This window comes from Typopeltis vanoorti, chromosome 4, assembly GCF_054136105.1.
Source record: "Typopeltis vanoorti isolate ZY-2024b chromosome 4, IOZ_Tvanoo_1.0, whole genome shotgun sequence".
Lineage (NCBI taxonomy): Eukaryota > Metazoa > Arthropoda > Arachnida > Uropygi > Thelyphonidae > Typopeltis > Typopeltis vanoorti.
This window is the reverse complement of record NC_143552.1, coordinates 113,944,222-113,967,117: the sequence shown is the minus strand read 5'-3', so window position 1 is coordinate 113,967,117 and position 22,896 is coordinate 113,944,222. Positions and strand designations below refer to the sequence as shown.

Below are 22,896 nucleotides of genomic sequence, written 5' to 3'. Positions count from 1 at the left end.
CTTGCATAAATCTTGCCCGGAACACTCAGTAGGGAAATACCTCTGTAATTCTCACATTCAGTTTTATTTCCCTTTTTATATATGGGTACTATTAGAGCTCTACTCCAATCATCAGGAATTCGTCCCTCTGTCCAGGCTTTCTGAACTATGCAGTGCAGCCACTGTAAGACTTGTATACCTCCATACTTGAGTATTTCTAGTCGTTTATCATCTACCCTTTCCACATTTCAGGCCTTTGATGGCTTTTTCTACTTCAAGTATGGATATGTATTCCTGACTGTATGCCTGGTCGGTGTTTTTTACCACTCTGCTGTCCTCGGTGTTTGTTTCGTTTAGCAAATTTTCGAAGTAATTACTCCATACTTCAAGTATATCGTTTTCTCCTGTTTTCGTGTCACCTTTATCATCTCTAATCCCTTTTGCAGCACTTTTTCTTCCATTTCTGAACTTCAACAACCTCCAGAATATCTTTGCCACCTTCCTGATATTTATTTTATATGTTCTTACCAAAGTCCTCCCATGACTTTTGTTTAGCTAGTTTTACAGATTGTTTAGCTTTCTTACATTTTTCTCTATATTCTCTAAGAGCACAAGCTGATTTATTTCCCAGGAACTTTTGATATGCTTTCTTCTTGTCTTTCACTGTCTCTTTAACTTCCTGTTTCTACCATGGAGTTCTGATTTTTCTATCCTTACAAACAATCTCACCACATGCCTCCCTGGTTGAATCAATCAGGGTTTTCTTCTGGGCTTACCACTGAATCTCCAAGGTTTGGTTCCTGTTGTCAAACTCTTTCTTTTTTTCTTCAATAATCTTTGTGTATTTTAATCTACAGTTCACATCTGAGAGCTGCTCAACTTTTATTCGCTTTAAAACTTTCTTACATGTTATTCTTTTCAATATGAAATTCAATTTTATCCTGCTCAAGACTAAATAGTGATCATTTCCAATTTCAAATCCTGTGTACATGCCGGTGTCTTGCACCAGGTAGAAAATATCACTATCAACAATAACATAGTCAATGAGACTTTTCTTATTCCTTGCCTCTTCTTTCCATGTGAATTTGTGCACAAATTCACATTGTGTTTGTAAAAACCTGCCCATGTCCTAAGCAGAAACCCAACAGGTATTTGCCATTATTATTAGCTTTGCTCTTTTCTCCAAATTTTCCCAATATATTTTTGTATGTCTGACAATCATTTCCTAATCTGCTATTTAGATTCTCAACAAGGAACCTCTTTTCCTTTTTCATTGTGCAGTTGCTTTCTCCAAACCCTCAAAAAATTCCTCTACTTCTACCTTAGTAGAACTTTCTGTGCGACCATAGGCACAAATAAGTCTCATTGTCCAGATCCCCATTCTCATATTTGCCCACATCACTCTACTCTAGACTGCCTGCCATTCAAGAAGATTAGCCTCATATTTAGTGTTGAATACTATGGCTACTCCTTTTCCCTGACAATCAGGGAAAAGATTGGACATTAGGTCAGAAACCCTGTATATAACATTTTGTATTTATTGCTCAGAAAGATCTCGCCAGTTTTTGCCTTTTTTGTTTCAGTCACTCCTATTATGTCAATCTGGTACTTAACCTATTCCTCAGCTAGCTTCATTTCTTTGCCATTCAGGCTTCTTATGTTGATAGTACTGATCTTGAACTCTGGTGATGTTGAGTTGGGTTGGGTTTTAGGATTTGTTCCAGTAGCTGACTTTTCGCTGTTCGCCCTGGTTCCCTGGCGAAAACAACGGGAGCCTTGTTTAACCGGGCGATGCCCCAGCCGGCATGAAATTTTGTCATGTTGTGCCATCATTTTTTATTTTGGTTTAAGCCAATAAGAATACAATTTGGTCTAGATACATAACAGGGTGCACCACAAGAAAGTGAGGATTGGACATTAGGTCAGAAGCCATGATCGGTTCATCTTTAAATCCCTGATTGGCATTCCTTTAAAGGCTATGTGGAGGTCTCTCAGTTAAATAGCTTTGACCCATAAGCACTATCTAAGTTTAACATTTTTCTTTTTCTAACTCTGTGGTCGATTTTCTAATAATTTCTTTTAATCGAGATATTTCTAATCTCAGCTTATCCTCAGATAATTTATCATCATATATTACACACAAAAAAAAAAAGCCATACTTTATCTCCTCATTTTTGTTAATACTGCAATTGCTGTGCTTGATCATATCACTTCTTGGGCTGACGGCTTAACACCTCTAGCCTTTCCAGGCATAAGCACAGCACATCTATGCCTCGTTTTTTTCCAATGAAAAGATTACTTCTCTCCTATACACCCTCTGTCCAAAAAGAAACCGAACTTTTTGAAAATCTTTTTGTTGTCGAACGTGGCAACCTTCATTAGTGTCGTGCCGACTGTTTATGACATTTTTACCGAACGTATTTTCAAAACGTTCGGTTTCTTTATGGAACAAAGGGTGTATGCAGTGCCTGACATTCCGTAAATCACAGCTCTGTCCTACCTTAGAATATTTTAATGTTCTTACATTTGGATGGTGCACAATTAAACCTCTATAAAATTGCTTCATGCTGTGTAGAAAAGACTGATGTGGTTAACTGCTCCAGTCACTTTTTCATATACATTGTTTCTGCTTTGTTTCTTCTACAGGTATTTTTATGGGTGGTGTTCCACTGAACTGGACACTGTCATTCCTTCACTTTTTCTCTAGCACACAAGCATCTGCTGATCAACTAGCTCCAAATATATTCAACTAACTTCTTATCTTCCTCCTTCATTCCATCTATTTCTGCCCTTTGGAACAATCTCCACTCCCAAGGATTACAACCTCAATTGTTTAAGAAACATCAACAAAAATTGATCAGTTTGATCATCATCATCAAATTCCTGCCATGTACCCTCAAGGGGTGTACAGGATATGACAGTACTACATGAAAAAATTACATCATTACTAACTTCCTATCTACAATTTTCCTCCAAATCAGTCTGTTACTTGTCAAGACTCCAACATTATCAGATCTTATATTTCTATCGTCTAAGGCACTTCGTACCGTATCAATCCACCTATATCTTGGTCTTCCTCTGGGTTGTTTTCCTGCCAACCTGGCAGAGAACACTTGTTTTGCTAATCTTTCCTCTCCCATTCTATTCAAGTGACCATACCACTGAGATTAGCTCTGCTAACGCACTCCTGGATGCTGACAATGTCAAGTTCTTTCCTAATATCCTCGTTTTTAATATGATATTGCCATTGATGCCATCTGTTCACGCCTATAATCTTTCTCAGGACTCTCATATCTGTGGTCTCTAGTCTTTGGTCAAGTGTTTTACTTCTGACCCAGCTCTCAGATCCATAAGTTAAAACTGGTTTGAACACTGTCTTGTTTACAGCTAATTTAGTGTTCCAACCAATTTCTCTCTTATTCCATATGAATTTATTCAATTGACTTCCCACCATACCAGCTTTGCTGATTCTGTTGTCTGTTTCTATATTTAATTTACCATCTTCAGTAAAAATCGTGCCTAAGTAGCTGAAATGTTTTACTTGTTCCACAGGTTCTCCATTCACAACACAGTTGACATTTTCAATGATTCTGTCTATTTTCATTGTCTTTGTCTTTTTATTGCTGACCTTCATACCATATCTATTACAACAGCTATTCAATTTAGTCAGAGAATTTTGCAGACTTGTAGCGGATTTATTTAGAAGTATAACATCATCCGTGTAAAGCAAAGAGCTGACATTAACATCTCCAATTTGGATATCATGTTTAATACCACTTTCCTTCATAATGTGATCCATATAGATAATGAATAACAGAGAGGATAATGTACATCCTTGTCTCACACCAGATTTAACATTAAACCATCTTCCTGTACTTCCTTCAATTCTAACTGCTGACTTACAAGTCAAATAAAGACTAAGTATTGCTTGATATAATGCCCCATTGACACCATATAACTGCAGCGTATTGAATAGCTTCTCTCTTGGCACCTTATCATATGCCTTTTCCAAATCGACAAAACTTAAATACAGATCTTTGTTATATTCCCATGCTTTCTCGACTATTTGTCGTAAAGTGAAGATCTGATCCTGACAGCCTTTGTTTGACCTGAATCCAGCTTGTTCTTCACCAAGCTTTTCTTCCACAATTCTTCTCAACCGTTTCTCAAGTATACTTGCATAGATCTTGCCAGGAACACTCAGTAGGGAAATATCTCTGTAATTCTCACATTCAGTTTTATTTCCCTTTTTATATATGGGTACTATTAGAGCTCTACTCCAATCATCGGGAATTCGTCCCTCTGTCCAGGCTTTCTGAACTATGCAGCGCAGCCACTGTAAGACTCTTATACCACCATACTTTAGCATTTCTGGTCGAATATCATCTACTCACTTTTCTCGAATATCATCTACACACTTTTTCATATACATTGTTTCTGCTTTGTTTCTTCTACAGGTATTTTTATGGGTGGTGTTCCACTGAACTGGACACTGTCATTCCTTCACTTTTTCTCTAGCACACAAGCATCTGCTGATCAACTAGCTCCAAATATATTCAACTAACTTCTTATCTTCCTCCTTCATTCCATCTATTTCTGCCCTTTGGAACAATCTCCACTCCCAAGGATTACAACCTCAATTGTTTAAGAAACATCAACAAAAATTGATCAGTTTGATCATCATCATCAAATTCCTGCCATGTACCCTCAAGGGGTGTACAGGATATGACAGTACTACATGAAAAAATTACATCATTACTAACTTCCTATCTACAATTTTCCTCCAAATCAGTCTGTTACTTGTCAAGACTCCAACATTATCAGATCTTATATTTCTATCGTCTAAGGCACTTCGTACCGTATCAATCCACCTATATCTTGGTCTTCCTCTGGGTTGTTTTCCTGCCAACCTGGCAGAGACAGCTGCCTTTCCACATTTCAAGCCTTTGATGGCTTTTTCTACTTCAAGTATGGATATGTATTCCTGCCTGCATGCCTGGTCAGTGTTTTTTACCACTGTGCTATCATCACTGCTTGTTTCATTTAGCAGTGTTTCAAAGTAATTACTCCATACTTCAAGGATATCTTTTTCTCTCATTTTCATGTCACCTTTATCATCTCTAACTCCTTTTACAGCACTCTTTCCTCCATTCCTAAGCTTCTTCAACAACCTCCAGAATATTTTGCCACCTTCTTGATATTTATTTTCTATATTCTTGCCAAAGTCCTCCCTTGACTTTTGTTTAGCTAGTTTTACACAGTGTTTAGCATTCTTGCATTTGTCTCTATATTCTCTAAGAGCACAAGCTGACTTATTCGACAGGAACTTTTGATATGCTTTCTTCTTTTCCTTCACTGCCTCTTTAACTTCCTGTGTCCACCAGGGAGTTCTAATTTTTTTTATCCTTGCAGACAACCTCACCACATGCCTCTCTTGCAGAATCAATCAATGTTTTCTTCAGAGTTTGCCACTGAATCTCCAAGGTTTGATTCCTATTCTCAAACTCTTTCATTTTTTCTTCAATAATCTTTGTGTATTTTAGTCTACAGTTCACATCTGAGAGCTGCTCAGCTTTTATTCGCTTTAAAACTTTCTTACATGTTATTCTTTTCAATACGAAATTCAATTTTATCCTGCTCAAGACTAAATAGTGATCCCTTCCAATTTCAAATCCTCTGTACACTCTGGTGTCCTGCACCAGGGAGAAAACATCACTATCAACAATAACATAGTCAATGAGACGTTTCTTATTCCTAGCCTCTTCTCTCCATGTGAATTTGTGCACATTTTTATTTTGGAACATGGTGTTAGTAATAACCAGTCCATGTCTTGAGCAAAAATCCAAGAGATATTTGCCATTATTATTAGCTTTGCTCTTTTCTCCAAATGTTCCCAAAATATTTTTGTATGTCTCACAATCATTTCCTACTCTGCTATTTAGCTCCCCAACAAGGATCAATTTTCCTTTTTCAATGTGTCAGTTGCTTTTTCTAAAGCCTCAAAAAATTCCTCCACTTCTACCTTAGTAGAACCTTCTGTGGGACCATAGGCACAAATAAGTCTCGTTGTCCAGTTCCCCATTCTCATATTTGCCCACATCACTCTACTTGAGACTGACTGCCATTCAAGAAGATTAGCCTCGTATTTTGTGTTGAATTCTATGGGTACTCCTTCTTTTCCTTGATTGTCATTGCCTGAATGTAACATTTTGTATTTATTGCTCAGAAAGATCTCACCAGTTTTGGTCTCTTTTGTTTCAGTCACCCCTATTATGTCGATCTGGTACTTATCTAATTCCTCAGCTAGCTCCATTTCTTTGTCATTCAGGCTTCTTACGTTGATAGTACCGATCTTTAACTCTGGTGATGTTGAGTTGGGGTTTGTTTTCAGATTTGTTCCAGTAGCTGACTTTTCGCTGTTTGCCCTTGTTCCCTGGCAAAAACAATGGGGACCTTGTTTAACCAGGCGATGCCCCAGCCGCCATTAAATTTTGTCATGTTGTACCATCATTTTTTATTTTGGTTTAGCCAATAAGAATACAATTTGGTCGGCTAAATCCCAAATTGCCAGCCCATCCTCGTTCGTTCAGTATCCAAGTAGATACCCAACAGGGTGCACCATGAGAAGGTGAGGATTGGACATTAGGTCAGAAGCCCTGGTCTGTTCTCCGCATTCCTTTAAAGGCTATGTGGAGGTCTCCTCTCAGTTATACAGCTTTGACCCTTAAGCACCCCTCAGTTTGATCATTGTATTCTAAATCTTTTGAATGGTTGGAGAGAGATTCAGGATACTGCATTTTTTGGCAGCTACAGAAGCTTTAGTTGATTGTGCCTGAAAAGCCCAAGAAGAGAAATCTGATCCTGATTGGAAATTTGGGTATCATCTAAATTAAGGGAAGTCAAAATATTTCTTGCAAGATATTAGGACTGTGTTTTGGTAGCACTGAAATTCATAAATTTATTCTTTCCCTTTCCCCACTATGGAATAGCAGAGAAAGATCAGGGTTTAAGGACTTGGTTATGGAAGATCCTCAAGTTTCTAAAGGATTGAGCATTATAATGTGCCAAATGAAAAAAAGAGAAATGAAGTGTGTGCCTTATCAGGAAAGCTATGGATAGGATTTGATGTCAGTGAGGGCAGATCATTTTGTACAGGAGGAAGAAAGTGGATGAAAGTATAGACGGATGGAAGAGGTTTGGATCCTGGTAGTCTAGCACAGCTTCAGCCATTGGTCTTGCCTACTAGGGTCAGCAATGTTGCACTTAGTTTCCTTCCAAGGAAAACTAAGTGCAACCAAGTTTGCTCTGCACTAAGTTTGCTCCACTTCCAACCAAGCACAGCAAACACCACGGCAAACACTGAACACGGGGTGTTCTCTGTTTGCCGTGGGGTTTGCTGTGCTTAGTTGGAAGTGGAGCAAACACCATGACAAACACTGAACACCCCGTTCCATGGGAAGGAAACAAAGTGCAACATTGCTGACCCTAGTAGGCAAGACCACTGGCTGAAGCTGTGCTAGACTACCAGGATCCAAACCTCTTTCATCTTTCTATACTTTCATCCACTTTCTTCCTCCTGTACATAAATGATCTGCCCTTACTGACTTCAAATCCTATCCATAGCTTTCCTGATGACAGCACACACTTCATTCCTCTTTTTTCATTTGACATTCATTTTACTATTAAGCAATGACAGTAGTGGGCATGTGTTGATTCTGTGGTCAGTGGAGTTGATTCTGTGGAGCTCTGATACTAAATTCTCCCTTTGTTTGAGAATGAGTTTCATCCTCGTGTTTATCTGATACCCTCAACAAGCCTCATCTGAGTACAAACACCAGAGACACCTACAAATATATCATATTTTCTCATTATTCATTAAATGAGTGAACATCTGATTGGGAAAATGCTACCCTTCTTTATCCAGTCGAGTTCGGAAAGGTTGGCATGCTCCATTTAGAAGATATGTTTGTTGAAACATCTTTCCAGAAGTAACATGGGGAAGCTCCTTCACATAACCAATTACCATAAAAATAATAAAAAAAATATGGCTCTCATCCCTAATTTTCACAGATGAACTGTTAAAGAATGACATAATTAGCCTAAACATGCGACTTTGATGCTTGCAGCATTCTGAGTTTCTACCACTTTGGATCTAGCAGCAACAAAAAGATAAAATAGACTTCCCAAGCTTGGTGAATGTGACTTGTAATACACTAACAAGGTCCATGTGAGGCACTTACTTCTAGTCATGTGTACTAGCCTAATAGGATTGTACTTTCACTCACTAGGAACAAGGATGTCACAACACTAACAGTTTGCTGTGAAATGTCATAATGATGAATTGTGATACATAAACTACAGTAAGCTAAAGAAAATCAAGCATCACTAATATCCATCATTGAAACCCAGTGTAAACACTGGATAGGGAGAATATTCACACCAAGGGCAAAAACATCTGTTCAAAGCAAGTGGAAATACTTTAATCTCTATGCTGATTACCAACAGGGAACACACACATTCATATGCTAAACTATTATTGGAGACCTGTAGGAAATACTCCAGGATTATAGTATGTTGGAAACACATATAGTGATTTTCTCTATAAACTCCAAAAGTCTGAAATCTAACCTAGATGAGATAGCTTTACTGCTACAGACACTGAACCATCCACTTGATTTCTAAGCTTTCTTTCATAGAAATTTAGCTAACAGAAGATGACACTATATGTTGAGGGAATCTGTAACTTGGGAAGATTTGAAAGAAAAGCAAGTGACTTAGCTGTCTTAAAGAAATATTCTATAAGAATTACAGTTCTTTAAAATATTATAAATAAATTTATGCATTAAAATTACTCTGGAAATGGCATAGATGACATCCATATAAAAATTGTATGAAGACTGAAGTAATGGTTATAGCTGTAGTTGCAATACCATAGCGCCATGAAAGATTATACATCCTATGGCATAAATGGCATCGTAATTGTAATTAAGAAAGTAAAATGAACTTAAACAATCTCTCACTGTTATCTACAATTTTTGTTGATAGTGAAATCTTTCTGGATAAACTAAAATTCACAACAGTAGTGCCAATGTACCAGGCAGATAGTTTACAAGAAATGAAGACCATAGACTAATCTCATTACTCTGTTAACAAAGTTTGAGAAATTAACGTACAGCAGAATATAAAAATTTATTGCAAAATAACTGCTACTAAACAGTACAGATTTTATTTCCCATGGGAAATCAGCACATGCTACCACCATAATAATATTGTAAACAATTTTAATTATTATGGTCCTATTTGTTTACCTTGTCCAAGGCCATTTAACTGCATGAACTGTGATTCATTATTGGGAAAAAATTAAGCTCTTTGGTTTGTGTGGAAAGATGACTAGCTGGCTGAGAAATTTTGTCCCTGTAGGAAACTGGTTCAAGTTAGCAATAAAATAACACAACATATATACCTACATGAGTGTGTCCTGTGTGATCTTTTGCATCACTACTGTTTTTATCATATATTAATTGTGTGTTCCAGAAGAATTTTGCTCATCTGATTATGTATACAAATGATATCAGTACCTGTTTTTTTTTTCAAAAAGATTTCTGGGTGTGTTAGTTAAAACAAATGCTGTACTTCAGAAGTTACATAAACTTATAACAATATGTATTAGATCCTTGTGAGGTCAATATAAAGGCAAATGAGCAACAAACTCACAAGCCAAAATTTCTAGGATTATTTATCAATAATAAGCTGGCATGGTCCTATCATGTGTAGACCAAGAGTATCATAAACTTTTGGCTTCATTAAAAGAATAAGCAACAATGCAAAGGTCTCCATATCAATGTCCTTTGGTTATGAGTTGATCATTTCATAATTTTTAGCTTTATTGTCCAAAAATCCCTTTAGTAATATCTTGGAATGCTTCCAGGTTTCATTTTATTTTAGTGACTTTTTGAATTCTTTGTCTTTTAATACTTGCCTAATTATTTGAGGTTTAGAAATAACCTTCTCGTGTATCTGAAATCTTACAGTTAAAATGAGATCCATTTTTGTTCATTGTTTTATTAGTTTTTCATAAGTTTAAGTTCTATTGATGAAAATGACATCCATGTTATTCAATTGTTTAGATAAATTCGTATCTCTAAGAGAATTATTTAATTCTTTCTGTTCAACCAGTTTATTTTGTTGACTACTTCACAAATGCTTTAAACTGATGAAGATGACACTTTCTGTCCAAATTATATCAAAAGGATCATTATCCATCATTTTGTCTATCTTCTGCTGATAATGGATCAGGTGCTGAAGGATCTAAAGAGTGAAGTGTTAGATTCTATATTTGGGTGCCACATCAGATCTTGTTTTTCATAAAAAATTCCAGCTACACTACTTAAACAAAAATGATTAATCTCTTGCATGTTCATCCAGTTTTGTTTTGTTTCTTTACAAATCATTGGTACCCCAGAAATCATAGATGAGTATTTTTCCTGAATCCATTGAGTTAAGATGTGTGCTAACACATCTTTTAAATTAATTTTACAAAATATTTAGCGATACTGAGAAACATTCTTTTTATTTTGGTTCTATATTTCAACCCAAAGCAATGAAAGTGCAATTCTTACTTCACATGATGTCACTGCTTAAACTTGTAAATGAACTATACACATATCTAAAGTGATTCTTGCTTGTTTTTATAGCTTGTACCTTAAATGTTAATAAACTAATGAGAAATTCAGAGATATGAATAAAAGTGATAACTAACAAACGAAGTTGTAGTACAGTATTTCTTGATGGTTCCGATTCAGATCTGTTCAAATCACTTCATTCATTTTCAAGCTCTATGCTTTAGGACCATATCAGTTACAGAAGAGCAAACACAGTGACAGCAATTTAAAATTTTTAGTATTTCTGACTAATTTGTGGTAAAATATTTCCAAAACTAAAAACATGCATATTTCGGATGTGGGAGTCCCTACGTGGAATAATTTTGTGGATGCAACACTTGAAAATGTTTGAAATTATCACTCAGTGTTATTAAAAACAGTAAAAGGAATACAGTGGTCGTTAAGAAACACTTTGAATATATATAACTACAAAGTGAAATTTTTACAGCACAGCACAGTCCCACGATAACATCAAAATCTTAAACATATAATCCAGTTAATCCTTGTCTTCTTTATATCTATAACCTATCTAAAATCCATAATACAATCAACTCTCACTATAGCAAACACTGTTGTAACAAATTAACTATAATAATATTTTCTTATGTTCTTTGCAAGTTTGTTATAATGAGAGTTAACTACGGTATATTGATTCCCCCCCCCCCCCCCATGATAACAAAGCAGATTTGATTCACTTTTTTAGCAAAGCATTGAATAAACCTCCTTATTTTAGAATTGACAAGTATTGTTTGAATAAGGACAGTTCAGTCAGTTTCATCATTGACACTTATTAACTAATTATAGGTTAGGCTTCTGTCCAGGCTCACTCTAATGTATTTCGGATGAAGTTGATGTTCTACCATCTTGCCACAGAAAGAGAGGTTGAGTGTCGATTTGCCTCTACATTTTTAGGTGGAATGTTGTATCCCCAGCATTCCACCTAAGTTGGATTTGACTTCAGGTACCACTGTTTGAAGTACTCTTCCAAGATGTTTAGGTCTGTGTTCAAGGTTGTTTCCAGGTTAGCAAAGGAGGTAGACTGGTGTAGGATCACTAGGTCATTGGTGTACATGTATTTGCTTGAACTGGTATGTTAGACGTGTAGATGTTGAAGAGTAAAGGGGCTAACACAGAGCCCTGTGGGAGGCCGTTGTGGAGAAATCTGGGCCTGCTCTTTTTTCCACCAATATGGACCTGGATCTTTCTGTTGGAGAGAATGGATTCAAAAAGCTAGAAAGCTTTTTTACACCTTATAATATTGCCTAGCGTGTTGTTGGTTATGATGCAAGTGACATCATCAGCATGTAAAACACATTTTATTTCATGTTTCTTTATTGGGGTTATAAATCCTTTAATTTCTGAGTACTGTCTACTCATTTTTGCAAGCAACTCAATTTGTGTTACGTATAGAGCTGGTGACACGGCAGCCTTGACTTACACCTTGCATTATGTTGATGTCTTCAGAGAGGTTACCATTGATGCATATTTTGCTAATTATGTTCTTGTAAAGGCAGTTTATCATACGTAGGAAGTGTGGGCCATAGTTATGTGCTGTTAGAGTTACTGTTAAGAGTTCATGGTTAACTCTGTCAAAAGTTTTGCTTTGGTCAAGGGAAACCAATGTTGCATTTATTTTTTCTTTCTGGGTGTACTGGATGATATCTCTAATTAAATTAGTTGTCTGGAAGGTGTGTCTGCCTGGTATAGCACAGGTTTTATTTGTGTGGATTATTGTTTTTAGTGTTGGCCTCAATCTGATAGTTGTTATTTTGGCTAATATTTTGTAGTCAGTGTTCAGCAAGGTGATAGGCCTCCAATTGCTGACCTGCAGTATGTCTGTGTTGGGCTTTGGGATTAGGGTTATAAGTCCTAGTTTCTGTGAAGGTGTTAATTCACCATCTTTGATGAGTGTGTTGTAGACTTCTGTCAGGATGGGAGTTAGGTTGTTTTTAAATGTTTTGTAAAAGGTGCTTCGTCCATCTGAGCCTGGTGATTTATTTACTCTCAGTGTGGTGATTGCTTGCTTTACTTCTGTTTCTGTAATTTCTCTTTCCAAATCCTCTCTATCTTCTTGTGATATCTTAGGTAGGTTGCTGATTATTTCCTCCCATTCCTTCTTATTTGATTGTTTTGTGGCATGTAGTTCTCTGTAGTAAGTTGTGAAAATTCTGTTTATTTCTATAGGATCTGTAACTGTTCGGCCTAGGTGATGTATTTCATCTATTGCCTGTTCCTGTCATTGTATTTTTTTAATTTGGTTGAAGAAGGACTTGGTGAATTTTATCTCTGCTGATATGTTGGACAACCTGTTTTTTAACTGAAGGGTGTTTAGTTGTGTTGCTTTGATTCTTTCTATTTCTAATTCATACTTTTTGATCAGGTCCTTCATTCTGGGCATGTTGTGGTTATTTGAGCCAGCTTTTGATATGTTGATTTTCTTGTAGAGTATGGAAGTCATCTGTCTGTGTTCTTTCATTTTGTTTTTTTCCCATTCCATTATGATTCTGCGACATTCTTTCTTTAGGTTTTCCCTCAATTCCATTAGTGGTCTTTGAATTCTGCTTAGTACTGTTTTCCTGTTTCCCAGTTTGCAGTTATGGTTTCTTCCAGTGTTGCTAGTAGATCTGGCTCTTTCATTAGTGTTGGGTTCATGTGCCAGAATCCAGGCCCATGATTTGGGAGTTGGTACTTTATGTTGATGATTACCATCATGTGGTCTGATAGATTTTTATTGTTATTTACTGAGACTGTATCTTTTGAGTCTAGGAGGTGATGTAGCTTTTTACTGAGGTAAAGCCTGTCTATTCTTGTGGATAGTCTTCCATTGGTCCAAGTGGGTGCGGGTTGGGTTGTATTCAGGATTTTGTGTGGTTCTTCCAGGCTGTATTTCACACACAGTGTGTTTAAGTTGTTTCTGCCTTGTGTTCCTCTATAGGTGTTGCCTCCTATTTTATCTGATTCATCTGTTAAGCAGTTGAAGTCGCCTCCAAATATGTGCTCATGTGGCTCTTCCATATAAGTGTCAAGGTTCTTAAAGAAAAGTGATCTTTGGTGTCCGTTATTGGGTGCATATATATTTGTGAAATTTACTCTTGGGTTTCCCAGTTTGGTTATTACAGATATTATTCTTCCTTCTTGGTCTCGTATGCTGGAAATGGTTTTTCCTGGAAAGTTTGCTGCCAGGATTATGGCTGTTCCCCTGGCAATATTGCTTCTTCCACTCCAGTACACTGTGGTGTTGTGTGTTTTCTCCATTTTCTTGATTTCTGTGAGTTTGGTGATATGGGTTTCCTGAAGGAAAAGCACATGGATGCCTTTTATTTTCATTAAGTTGATTATTTTCCCTTGTTTTTGTGGAGTTATACAGCCCCTTGTGTTTAGGGTGCCTATTCTAAGAAGTGATCTAACCATTGTTGATTTTTTTTTTTTTTTTTTTTTTGTTGATCTGGTTCCTTTCACTTTCTTGCTGTTTTCTTTGGTCTTTTCATTACCGGTAGTGTAATTGCTGTGGCATTCTGTTTCATATGGCATATCTAGAATGTCAATTTCTGCTATGTTTTTTCTGTTTGTTGGGCAGTTTTTTTGGCTGTGATCTTTTGTTTCTGAAAAGGTTTCTGTTGTACTATTAGTTTTAGTGTGATCCTTTGTTTTGGGTTTGAAGGTTGCTCTATTCTGTTTCTTTGTATGGTGAACTGGGGTTGCTTTTGGGTTTGGGCATGCCTCTGTTCTGCTTTGAGTTGTATTATTTTGTTTTGAGGATTCTCTTAGCTTGCTCTTGATCAAATTAATCTGTATCTTGGGAGTAGTTGATGAGTTGGACTGTGGGATAGGCAGTGATTGTGTTCCACTGCTTCTCTTGGTTTTGATTTTATCATCAAGTGGGTTAGTTCCCCCTTTTTTTTTTCCGTCATTGTTATTGTCTTCTGTTGATTCTGGAGTTGTTAGCTGCATAGGGCTATTTATATCATTTCCTACTGTATGATCCACCTTATCTTCAATTTCTCTGGTATTTGTTATTGGCATCCCTTCTGAATTTGGTTCTTGTTCTGATTCTTTATACTGGGTGATAATGTTTGTAGGTTTAGAAGGTGCTGGTGAGTTTTTGGTTGTTGAGTGTCTTGCATTTCCCTATATTGACAAAATGTCACTTCCTCTTTCTGAGTTTTTCTGGGTTACAGTGATGATCTTGCATCTGTGTTATTGAGGTTTCCTGACATATATTTGTGGTTGTCTCTGTTTTCTCATTTTTCTGTAGGTGGGTGTTTAGTACTTCTTATATCTTTTCCATTTAGTGCCTCCTGTGTTTCATCATTTGTTGTTGTGGTAGAATATGGTTTGCCCTTTTCAATTTTATTTTCTCTGGGTGTCTCTTTCCCTATTATGTTTGGCTGAGGTGTGCTTAAATTATTTTTATTCACGGTGGTTGATTTCTTGCTGATTTCATCAGCAAAAGATTAGATTTGGCACTGGGTTATTCCCAAAATGGCTCTTTCCATATTCCGTTGTGTTTCAGTTTTTCCAGTTGTTTTAAGTCAGGCTCCAAGTTTCATTACCATGGGTTGTGAAACTTACCAAAGTACTCCCAACAATGGTTGGAAGTACTTTGGTAAATTTTGCTTTTAAATATATCTCTATAATGGTTAAAAACTTTCCATTCTATTGTTATTCTAGCTAACATTTCATTGTCAAATTTATGGTTGTTTGTAATGATTTTTCTTAGATACTCACTACGAGGGTGGTCTGAAAAGTTCTCGGCCTAACAATGAAAAAACGAATTTATAATTTCACAGTTGTTTTTATTTTTCAACATAATCTCCCTAAAGAGTAATACATTTATTCCAGCGATGCTCCAGAGCCATTATCCCATCCCTGTAGTGGTTCTCAGTAAGATCTGCAAAATATCCCTCGACAGCTGCAATCACCTCTTGATTCGAAGAAAAAAACTGACCACCGAGAAAGATTTTTAGTTTTGGGAAGAGACAGAAGTCAGAGGGAGCCAAATCTGGGGAATTTGGTGAATATTCCAACAATTCATAGTGCAGATTCCTTAATTTTCCCATTGTTAAAACACCTTTGTGGGCAGGTGCATTGTCCTGATGAAAGATGATTTTTTTCTTCTGCAAACCGGGTTTTTTCTCACAAATTTTTTCGTCTAGTCTGGTTAAAATATCGGAATAATATTACACGGTTATTGTTTTACCCTTATCAAGATAATTAACAAACAAAATATGTTTATCATCCCAAAACACCGATGCCATGACCTTTCCTGCTGATGGAACCGACATTTTTAAGGTGTGCTTAAATTATTTTTATTCACGGTGGTTGATTTCTTGCTGATTGCATCAGCAAAAGATTGGATTTGGCACTGGGTTATTCCCAAAATGGCTCTTTCCATATTCTTGTGTTTCAGTTTTTCCAGTTGTTTTAAGTCAGACTCCAAGTTTCACTACCATGGGTTGTGAAACTTACCAAAGTACTCCCAACAATGGTTGGAAGTACTTTGGTAAATTTTGCTTTTAAATATATCTCTATAATGGTTAAAAACTTTCCATTCTATTGTTATTCTAGCTAACATTTCATTGTCAAATTTATGGTTGTTTGTAATGATTTTTCTTAGATACTCACTACGAGGGTGGTCTGAAAAGTTCTCGGCCTAACAATGAAAAAACGAATTTATAATTTCACAGTTGTTTTTATTTTTCAACATAATCTCCCTAAAGAGTAATACATTTATTCCAGCGATGCTCCAGAGCCATTATCCCATCCCTGTAGTGGTTCTCAGTAAGATCTGCAAAATATCCCTCGACAGCTGCAATCACCTCTTGATTCGAAGAAAAAAACTGACCACCGAGAAAGATTTTTAGTTTTGGGAAGAGACAGAAGTCAGAGGGAGCCAAATCTGGGGAATTTGGTGAATATTCCAACAATTCATAGTGCAGATTCCTTAATTTTCCCATTGTTAAAACACCTTTGTGGGTAGGTGCATTGTCTTGATGAAAGATGATTTTTTTCTTCTGCATACCGGGTTTTTTCTCACAAATTTTTTCGTCTAGTCTGGTTAAAATATCGGAATAATATTACACGGTTATTGTTTTACCCTTATCAAGATAATTAACAAACAAAATATGTTTATCATCCCAAAACACCGATGTCATGACCTTTCCTGCTGATGGAACCGACTTGCCGCTGAACAACCTGCTTCTGTCCACTGTTCTGACTGCTGCTTGGATTCTGGTGTGTAATGGTGAATCCAAGTCTCATCCATAGTAATAAATCGATGCACAAAATTAATTTTATTCTTGTTAAAAAGACTCCAAGTACTGTTCAGAGATTTTCATGCGAGTGCATTTTTGATCTGCTTTGATCTCATGGCAACCATGTTGCGCAAAGCTTTTTCATTTGCAATTCTTCGTGCAAAATATATTCTACACGTTCTTTTGAAATGCCTGTAGTCTCAGCCATTTCATGCACTTTGACTCACCGGTCATCCAGTACCATATCCTGCATTCGATCAATGATTTCTAGTGCTGTTACAATTTTTGAACGTCCTTCCCATGTATCATCTTCAAGGCTGTTATGGCTACATTTATACTTGGCAGCCCATTTCTTAATTGTAGAAAATGAAGGAGAAGAGTGCTCATAAACTTTGATGAACTTCGAATAAATTTCTTTTGGAATTAAACCTTCTTATACAAATAATTTTTATAACTGCATGATACTCAATTTTATCTATTTCAAGGCATACAGACAACACTTTTGATTCAGACAGCTATATCAAACAAATTAGACAAATTACATGATGGAATGACTTGCAATTTCACATGGATGCTTATGAAAGATTTACCAACTTAGAAAAAAAAAAACTTGCCGATAGTGTTGTCATCTATATTCGAGGCCAAGAACCTTTCAGACCACCCTTGTATTTCAGTCTGTCATTGATTTATTTTGATTTGTTTTCTAGATATTATTTTTCATTTATCCATATTTATTTGTAGGCGTATCTTCAAATTTACTTCATTTGATTCAATAAGCATGTGTTCTAGTTCTTTTGGTGATGTTATTAACTAATATTTCAAACTATTTTCACCTCCTCAAACATTCCAACTAGATGTTATTCTCTTATTATTCTGAACTCTAGTATAATTAATGGTAAGGTATGTTAAAAGGTCTATATTGCTATGGGATTCTTGTTCCTTCCCTAATTTGGCCAACTCTTATATGAATATGTTATTCATTCTAATATTGACTGCTTATTCATCTGCTCCCAAAAAATAACTAAAGTTGTGTGTAGATTTTATTTATTTTATTTGTTCCATTTCCTAATGCACTGAAATATATTTCTAAATCATCAGCACTGTTCAGATAACTAGTAAAAATTCTGCTATTGAAATGGAGAAATATACCTTCCCCTTGATTAGTTTTATGGGACAACCCACAAATGAATTCTCTTTCATGGTGTACTGAAAAAGCTACCCACACACGAACATGAAGAATCTTGTTATTGCCATAAGTTTAATCTGAAATTTTATATAGTAGATGCTGAATTTTGCTTGAAATCTCTGTGACGTTGACATTTTCTATCATTGATTTCATATTTGTTTATTATAGTTATAACAGCATAATTCATTCTTAATGTGTTGGGAAATTGCAGGACAATAATCTAGAGCGTGCTGGCGACTGGATATTCAGTCATGTTGAAGAATTAGATTCTACTCCCATGGAGGCAGACTCCAGTTTTCCTAGTTCTAGGTTTCGAGATGGTGAAGAAAGTAAGTAATTTGTATCAATCTTCAAAGTAGTTTTATTTACTTAATCCTCTTCACTCCACCTGGGAGCATAGGTCTTTCACCAGCATTTTCCACTGGACTCTGTTTTTTGCTTCTGCTTTTATTTGGTTCCAGTTTTTATTAATATTTGTTATTTCTTTCAGTATTGTTCTTTTCCATGTTTCTCTTGGCCTTCCTCATCTTTGTTTACCCTGTGGGTTCCAATCTAGAGCCTGTTTTACTATTATTTTATCTTCTTTCCTCAACACATGCTCCAATCATCTCCATTTCCTTTCGCATATCTGTTGCAACATCGATTTCTGATTTGTTCTCTACCATAGTTCTTCATTTGATATTTGTTTTGGCCAATATATTCCCAGTATCATTCTTAAGCACTTGTTTAGGAAGACCTGGAGAGTGTTAACTATCTTTTTGTTTAACATCCACGTTTCTGATCCATAGATTAGTATTGCCTTTACATTTGAGTTAAATATTCTCATTTTAGTTTTTATAGACAAATTCTTGTTTTTCCAAATATTTCTAAGTTGGTTTAAAGTTGAATAAGTCAGCTGTTTCCTTCTATTTATATCTTCAGTAGTTCCTCCTTTTATTGATACTATTGAACCAAGGTATATAAACTGTTCTACTTCTTTAATCCTTTGACATATAAATTATTTTTAAAGTTGGAACAGATAAAACTACTATTTATTTAATTCATATGATTTATTTCGTTAATTGTTACCTTATTATAAAGAATATTAATAATTTTGCAAGGCATGATACTTTTCGAAGCACTTAGGTAAATGTATCAAACATTTTTTACATTGCCATGTAGTCTCACTTCTTACATTATGCTTGGCACATACATGGCATCTCTTTGCTGGATGTTGCTTTTTATCAGTAGGGGGTATATGTTCAGGGAAATGTGTCCAATTTTTTGCCTGCAGTCTAATTGGGCAGTCCTTTTGCGATGGACGTCCACGGGTACTATAATTAGGTAAAGATATATTTGACAACATATCTTATGCTACGTTCAAACAGAAATTGACTATTGTTAGTTTTGATGTATTGGGTAGTTTGGAATATAAAACATAAGCATTGTAAATAGTGATATCCATCAAATAGAAAAATATTTTCTTGTAACCTTTGACGCATTTTCGCATAATTGGAAAACAAGCAAGTAGTTGGTCTTGCCTATCGACACCGCCCATTCCGCAACTGTATTCAAGAACATATAGATTTTATTACTTTTTCTTCATCGCCTCTCTTACTTTTCCTGTATCTACCATTTCTTCTTTTGAATGCTTTGTGCTTATCATGTAAACATCCATCTTATCACGCCAATGTAATGACGAAATTCCTCGACAAGACAAAGTTTTTGATTCGCCTTTTTTTATTTTATGTTGTCAATTTCTTAGGCATATTCTTGCGATTTTTTCTAACTGTCCCCACAACATTTGTGCTATTTTTTCTCAAGAAATAAAATAATTCTGGTGATGAATACCAATTATCTAAGAATAATGTATATCCTTTTCCTAAAATAGGTTCGGCCAACTCCATGATGACATTTTGAGATGCAGGTGTATCGCTTCCCGAAATTTTATCCTTTCCTCTATAAATTTTGAACTTTGAACAATATCCAGAGTCTGATTCACATAGCTTGTAAAATTTTATCCCAAATCGTGCTCGTTTGCTAGCAATGAACTGTATATAATTTAGTCGACCTCTATATTTCATAAGGGATTTGTCAATTACTACATTTTTATCTGGTGTATATAATTGCTGAAACTTATTATTCAGGTAGTCAACTATATTTCGCACTTTGCATATTTTGTCGTCTTTCTTTATTGTTTCATTATCCACGAAATGGAGAAAATGAGATATAGCCAAGAAGCGTTTACGAGGCATAATTTTTGAATATATGGGTGTCTCGACCACAGCCCTCTTTGACCAATGCATGTCTATATTAGATTTTTTTACCTGTGACATAATTATACATAATGCAAAATATGCCTGCAATTCGTCACTTGTTATTGGATACCATTCTTCAATCTTTTTAGTAATTTCCTTGTTTATTGCTTGAGCCGCATATCTATTAGTTTCTGTAACTATCATGTCAAAGAAATCATCACAAAGTATTTGTTTCAAAACAGAAGGAGGTGTCGGATTTGCACCAAATCTTAGCAAAGCAATTGCATTGACGCCAGGAATTTCCATAAATGGTTTTATAATAGGAATATTTTCCTTTTCTTACCAATTCCATTCATTTTCTGTTACATTGGAATTATCGCTACTAGATGATATCGGTCTCAAACGTTTACAAACATTGCCTCGAACTGAACTTCCACTGCTACTTCGCTGTTGTCACTTGACAAGCCAAAAATGCCAACACTTTGATGATATAAATTTGTCTCGCTGTTTTTATCCAAACTGTCCTCGGCTAACATATTATAAATATTTGCAGACATATTAGGGATGATAATAAATTGCAACATAAACTAACTAGTGAATAGAGTTTATATGCATATATATTCACTGCCTAACACCCTAAATTCGTTTGAAATTGACGCGAACTTCGTAACGTCTGCGATACATCAAAATCAATTTTGGTGCAATAAACAAAATATGTGTTACAGACATCTTTGTATATTAACTCTAAATTCGTTTGAAATCGGCGCGAACTTTGTAATGGCTGCGATACGTCAAAATCAATTTTGGTGCAATAAACAAAAGACTTGTCATAGAGGTCTTTGTATGTTAATGGGTTAACCGGTATTTCTTCTATTGTTATTTGTTTATTTTGCTTTGCATTTATTTTCATTAACATTGTTTTATTTTTATTTATCCTAAGACCAAGCTGTTTCTACAAGTGTTGTTTTTTGTTCTATATGTTGGTGCTTCTGTTAAAGTAAGCAGATATCATCTGCAAAATCTAGATCGTGGAGTTGGTTTTGAAGTAACTATTGTAATCCTATGTTTCCTTGAGATACTTTTCTCATCACCCAGTCTATGACAATTAAAAACATAGTAGGGGAGAGTATACAACCTTGCCTTACTCCTGTCTTTGTTTTAAATAGTTCTGAGAGGGTATTTCCATGTATTACTTTAATTTCAAAATTTTCATACACATTTTTAATTATTCTTATTATATTTTCTGGGAGTCCATAATGTCTAAGTAACTACTATAAGTAGTTTTATAGTATAACATAAAATGGTCCAGTAATTAAAAGAAATTTATATAAATAACCTTGATCTGCTGAGTTTATCTGATTAGGTAAATAGTATTCTCAATTTTGTTTATAATTTTTACAAACCAGTAAGCAGTTTTTATCTGTTCAAGGTTCATTGCAAGATCACATAAATATGAAAATTATGTCTGAAAATGATGAAAACGTGGTTACAAGTCTTAAGTGTAGCTGAAAAATTGGAAACCAAAGTTTTTACATAAATAAAGTGGTGTTAAATTTATAGTTCAGCTTATGCATTTATGCATAATATCAGAGGTGTTTTTTAAAATATCTTTACTTATTCATTGAAAAGATGGTCATTCATCATAGGTAATGAATCATGATAGGACAGTTACAACATAATATAGTTATGATGTGATAAACCATCTTTGCAATACTTGATGCTTTGTTTCTTTACTGGCAGGAGTGAGAGCCATATTCAGCATTTATACTCTAAGAAGGCTGTTACAAGTCTTCTGTTAGGATGTAGGTACATTCTGTTAGGATATAGGGTACATATATTTTCTTGATGAGTATGTTATTTTCAACCACACAATATTAATTAAAAAAGATAACCGAAATTGGGTTTTATTGGTTGAAATTAGATACAATTAGTAACTTATTAGTTTCGCCATGTTAACTAGTGGTCACATTCTGGGTTTGATGAACATACAATTATAAACTTAAAACAACAAGCTGTGATTATGAATCAATACAAACTGAAAAAACTATCAGCTAACACATGGCTGAACAATTACTGACCATGTGCTAGCATCCACGCTCCACATATTTATATTGTGTAATGGTTCCTGTGCATTCAGTATAATTTTTTCAGTTTGTATTGATTCATAATCACAGCTTGTTGTTTTGAGTTTATAATTGCAATAATTATAAACTTAACCTGGCAAAACTAATAGGTTACTAGTTGTATCTATTTCTGACCAATAAAATCCAATTTCACTTATCTTTTTTAATTACATATATTTTCTGTCATGACTTTGTCATAGTTGTTTCAAATCTATAGCAATGAAGTTCAGTTGATTTTGCTAGATAAGTATGTCCTGGTATTGTCTGATATTTCTTTCTTTTCTTTAATCCTGTTCTGTATTCTTTCTGATTTGTCATCAGCAGCAGCATCATAGTTTATCCAAGTATGAATAGGAAAATATATTCAAAAATGTGCATATAACAAAGTTTGGAGATAGTCTGTTAAATGAAAATAAGCAGAATTGGTTAACTCTGATTATTTCATGTTTACCAGAT

General features: G+C 35.3%; 1 protein-coding gene across 2 annotated transcripts in view; it reads left to right on the top strand.

Moving 5' to 3' along the window:
- Usp5 (ubiquitin specific protease 5) overlaps nucleotides 1-22,896 on the top strand; it is a 362,226-nt gene that overhangs the window by 321,175 nt on the left and 18,155 nt on the right. For both annotated transcript variants that reach the window (XM_090391427.1, XM_090391426.1), the window contains exon 19: nucleotides 18,292-18,409. In XM_090391427.1, coding sequence (XP_090247553.1) covers nucleotides 18,292-18,409 — 118 coding nt within the window. The remainder of the gene's footprint in view (nucleotides 1-18,291; nucleotides 18,410-22,896) is intronic.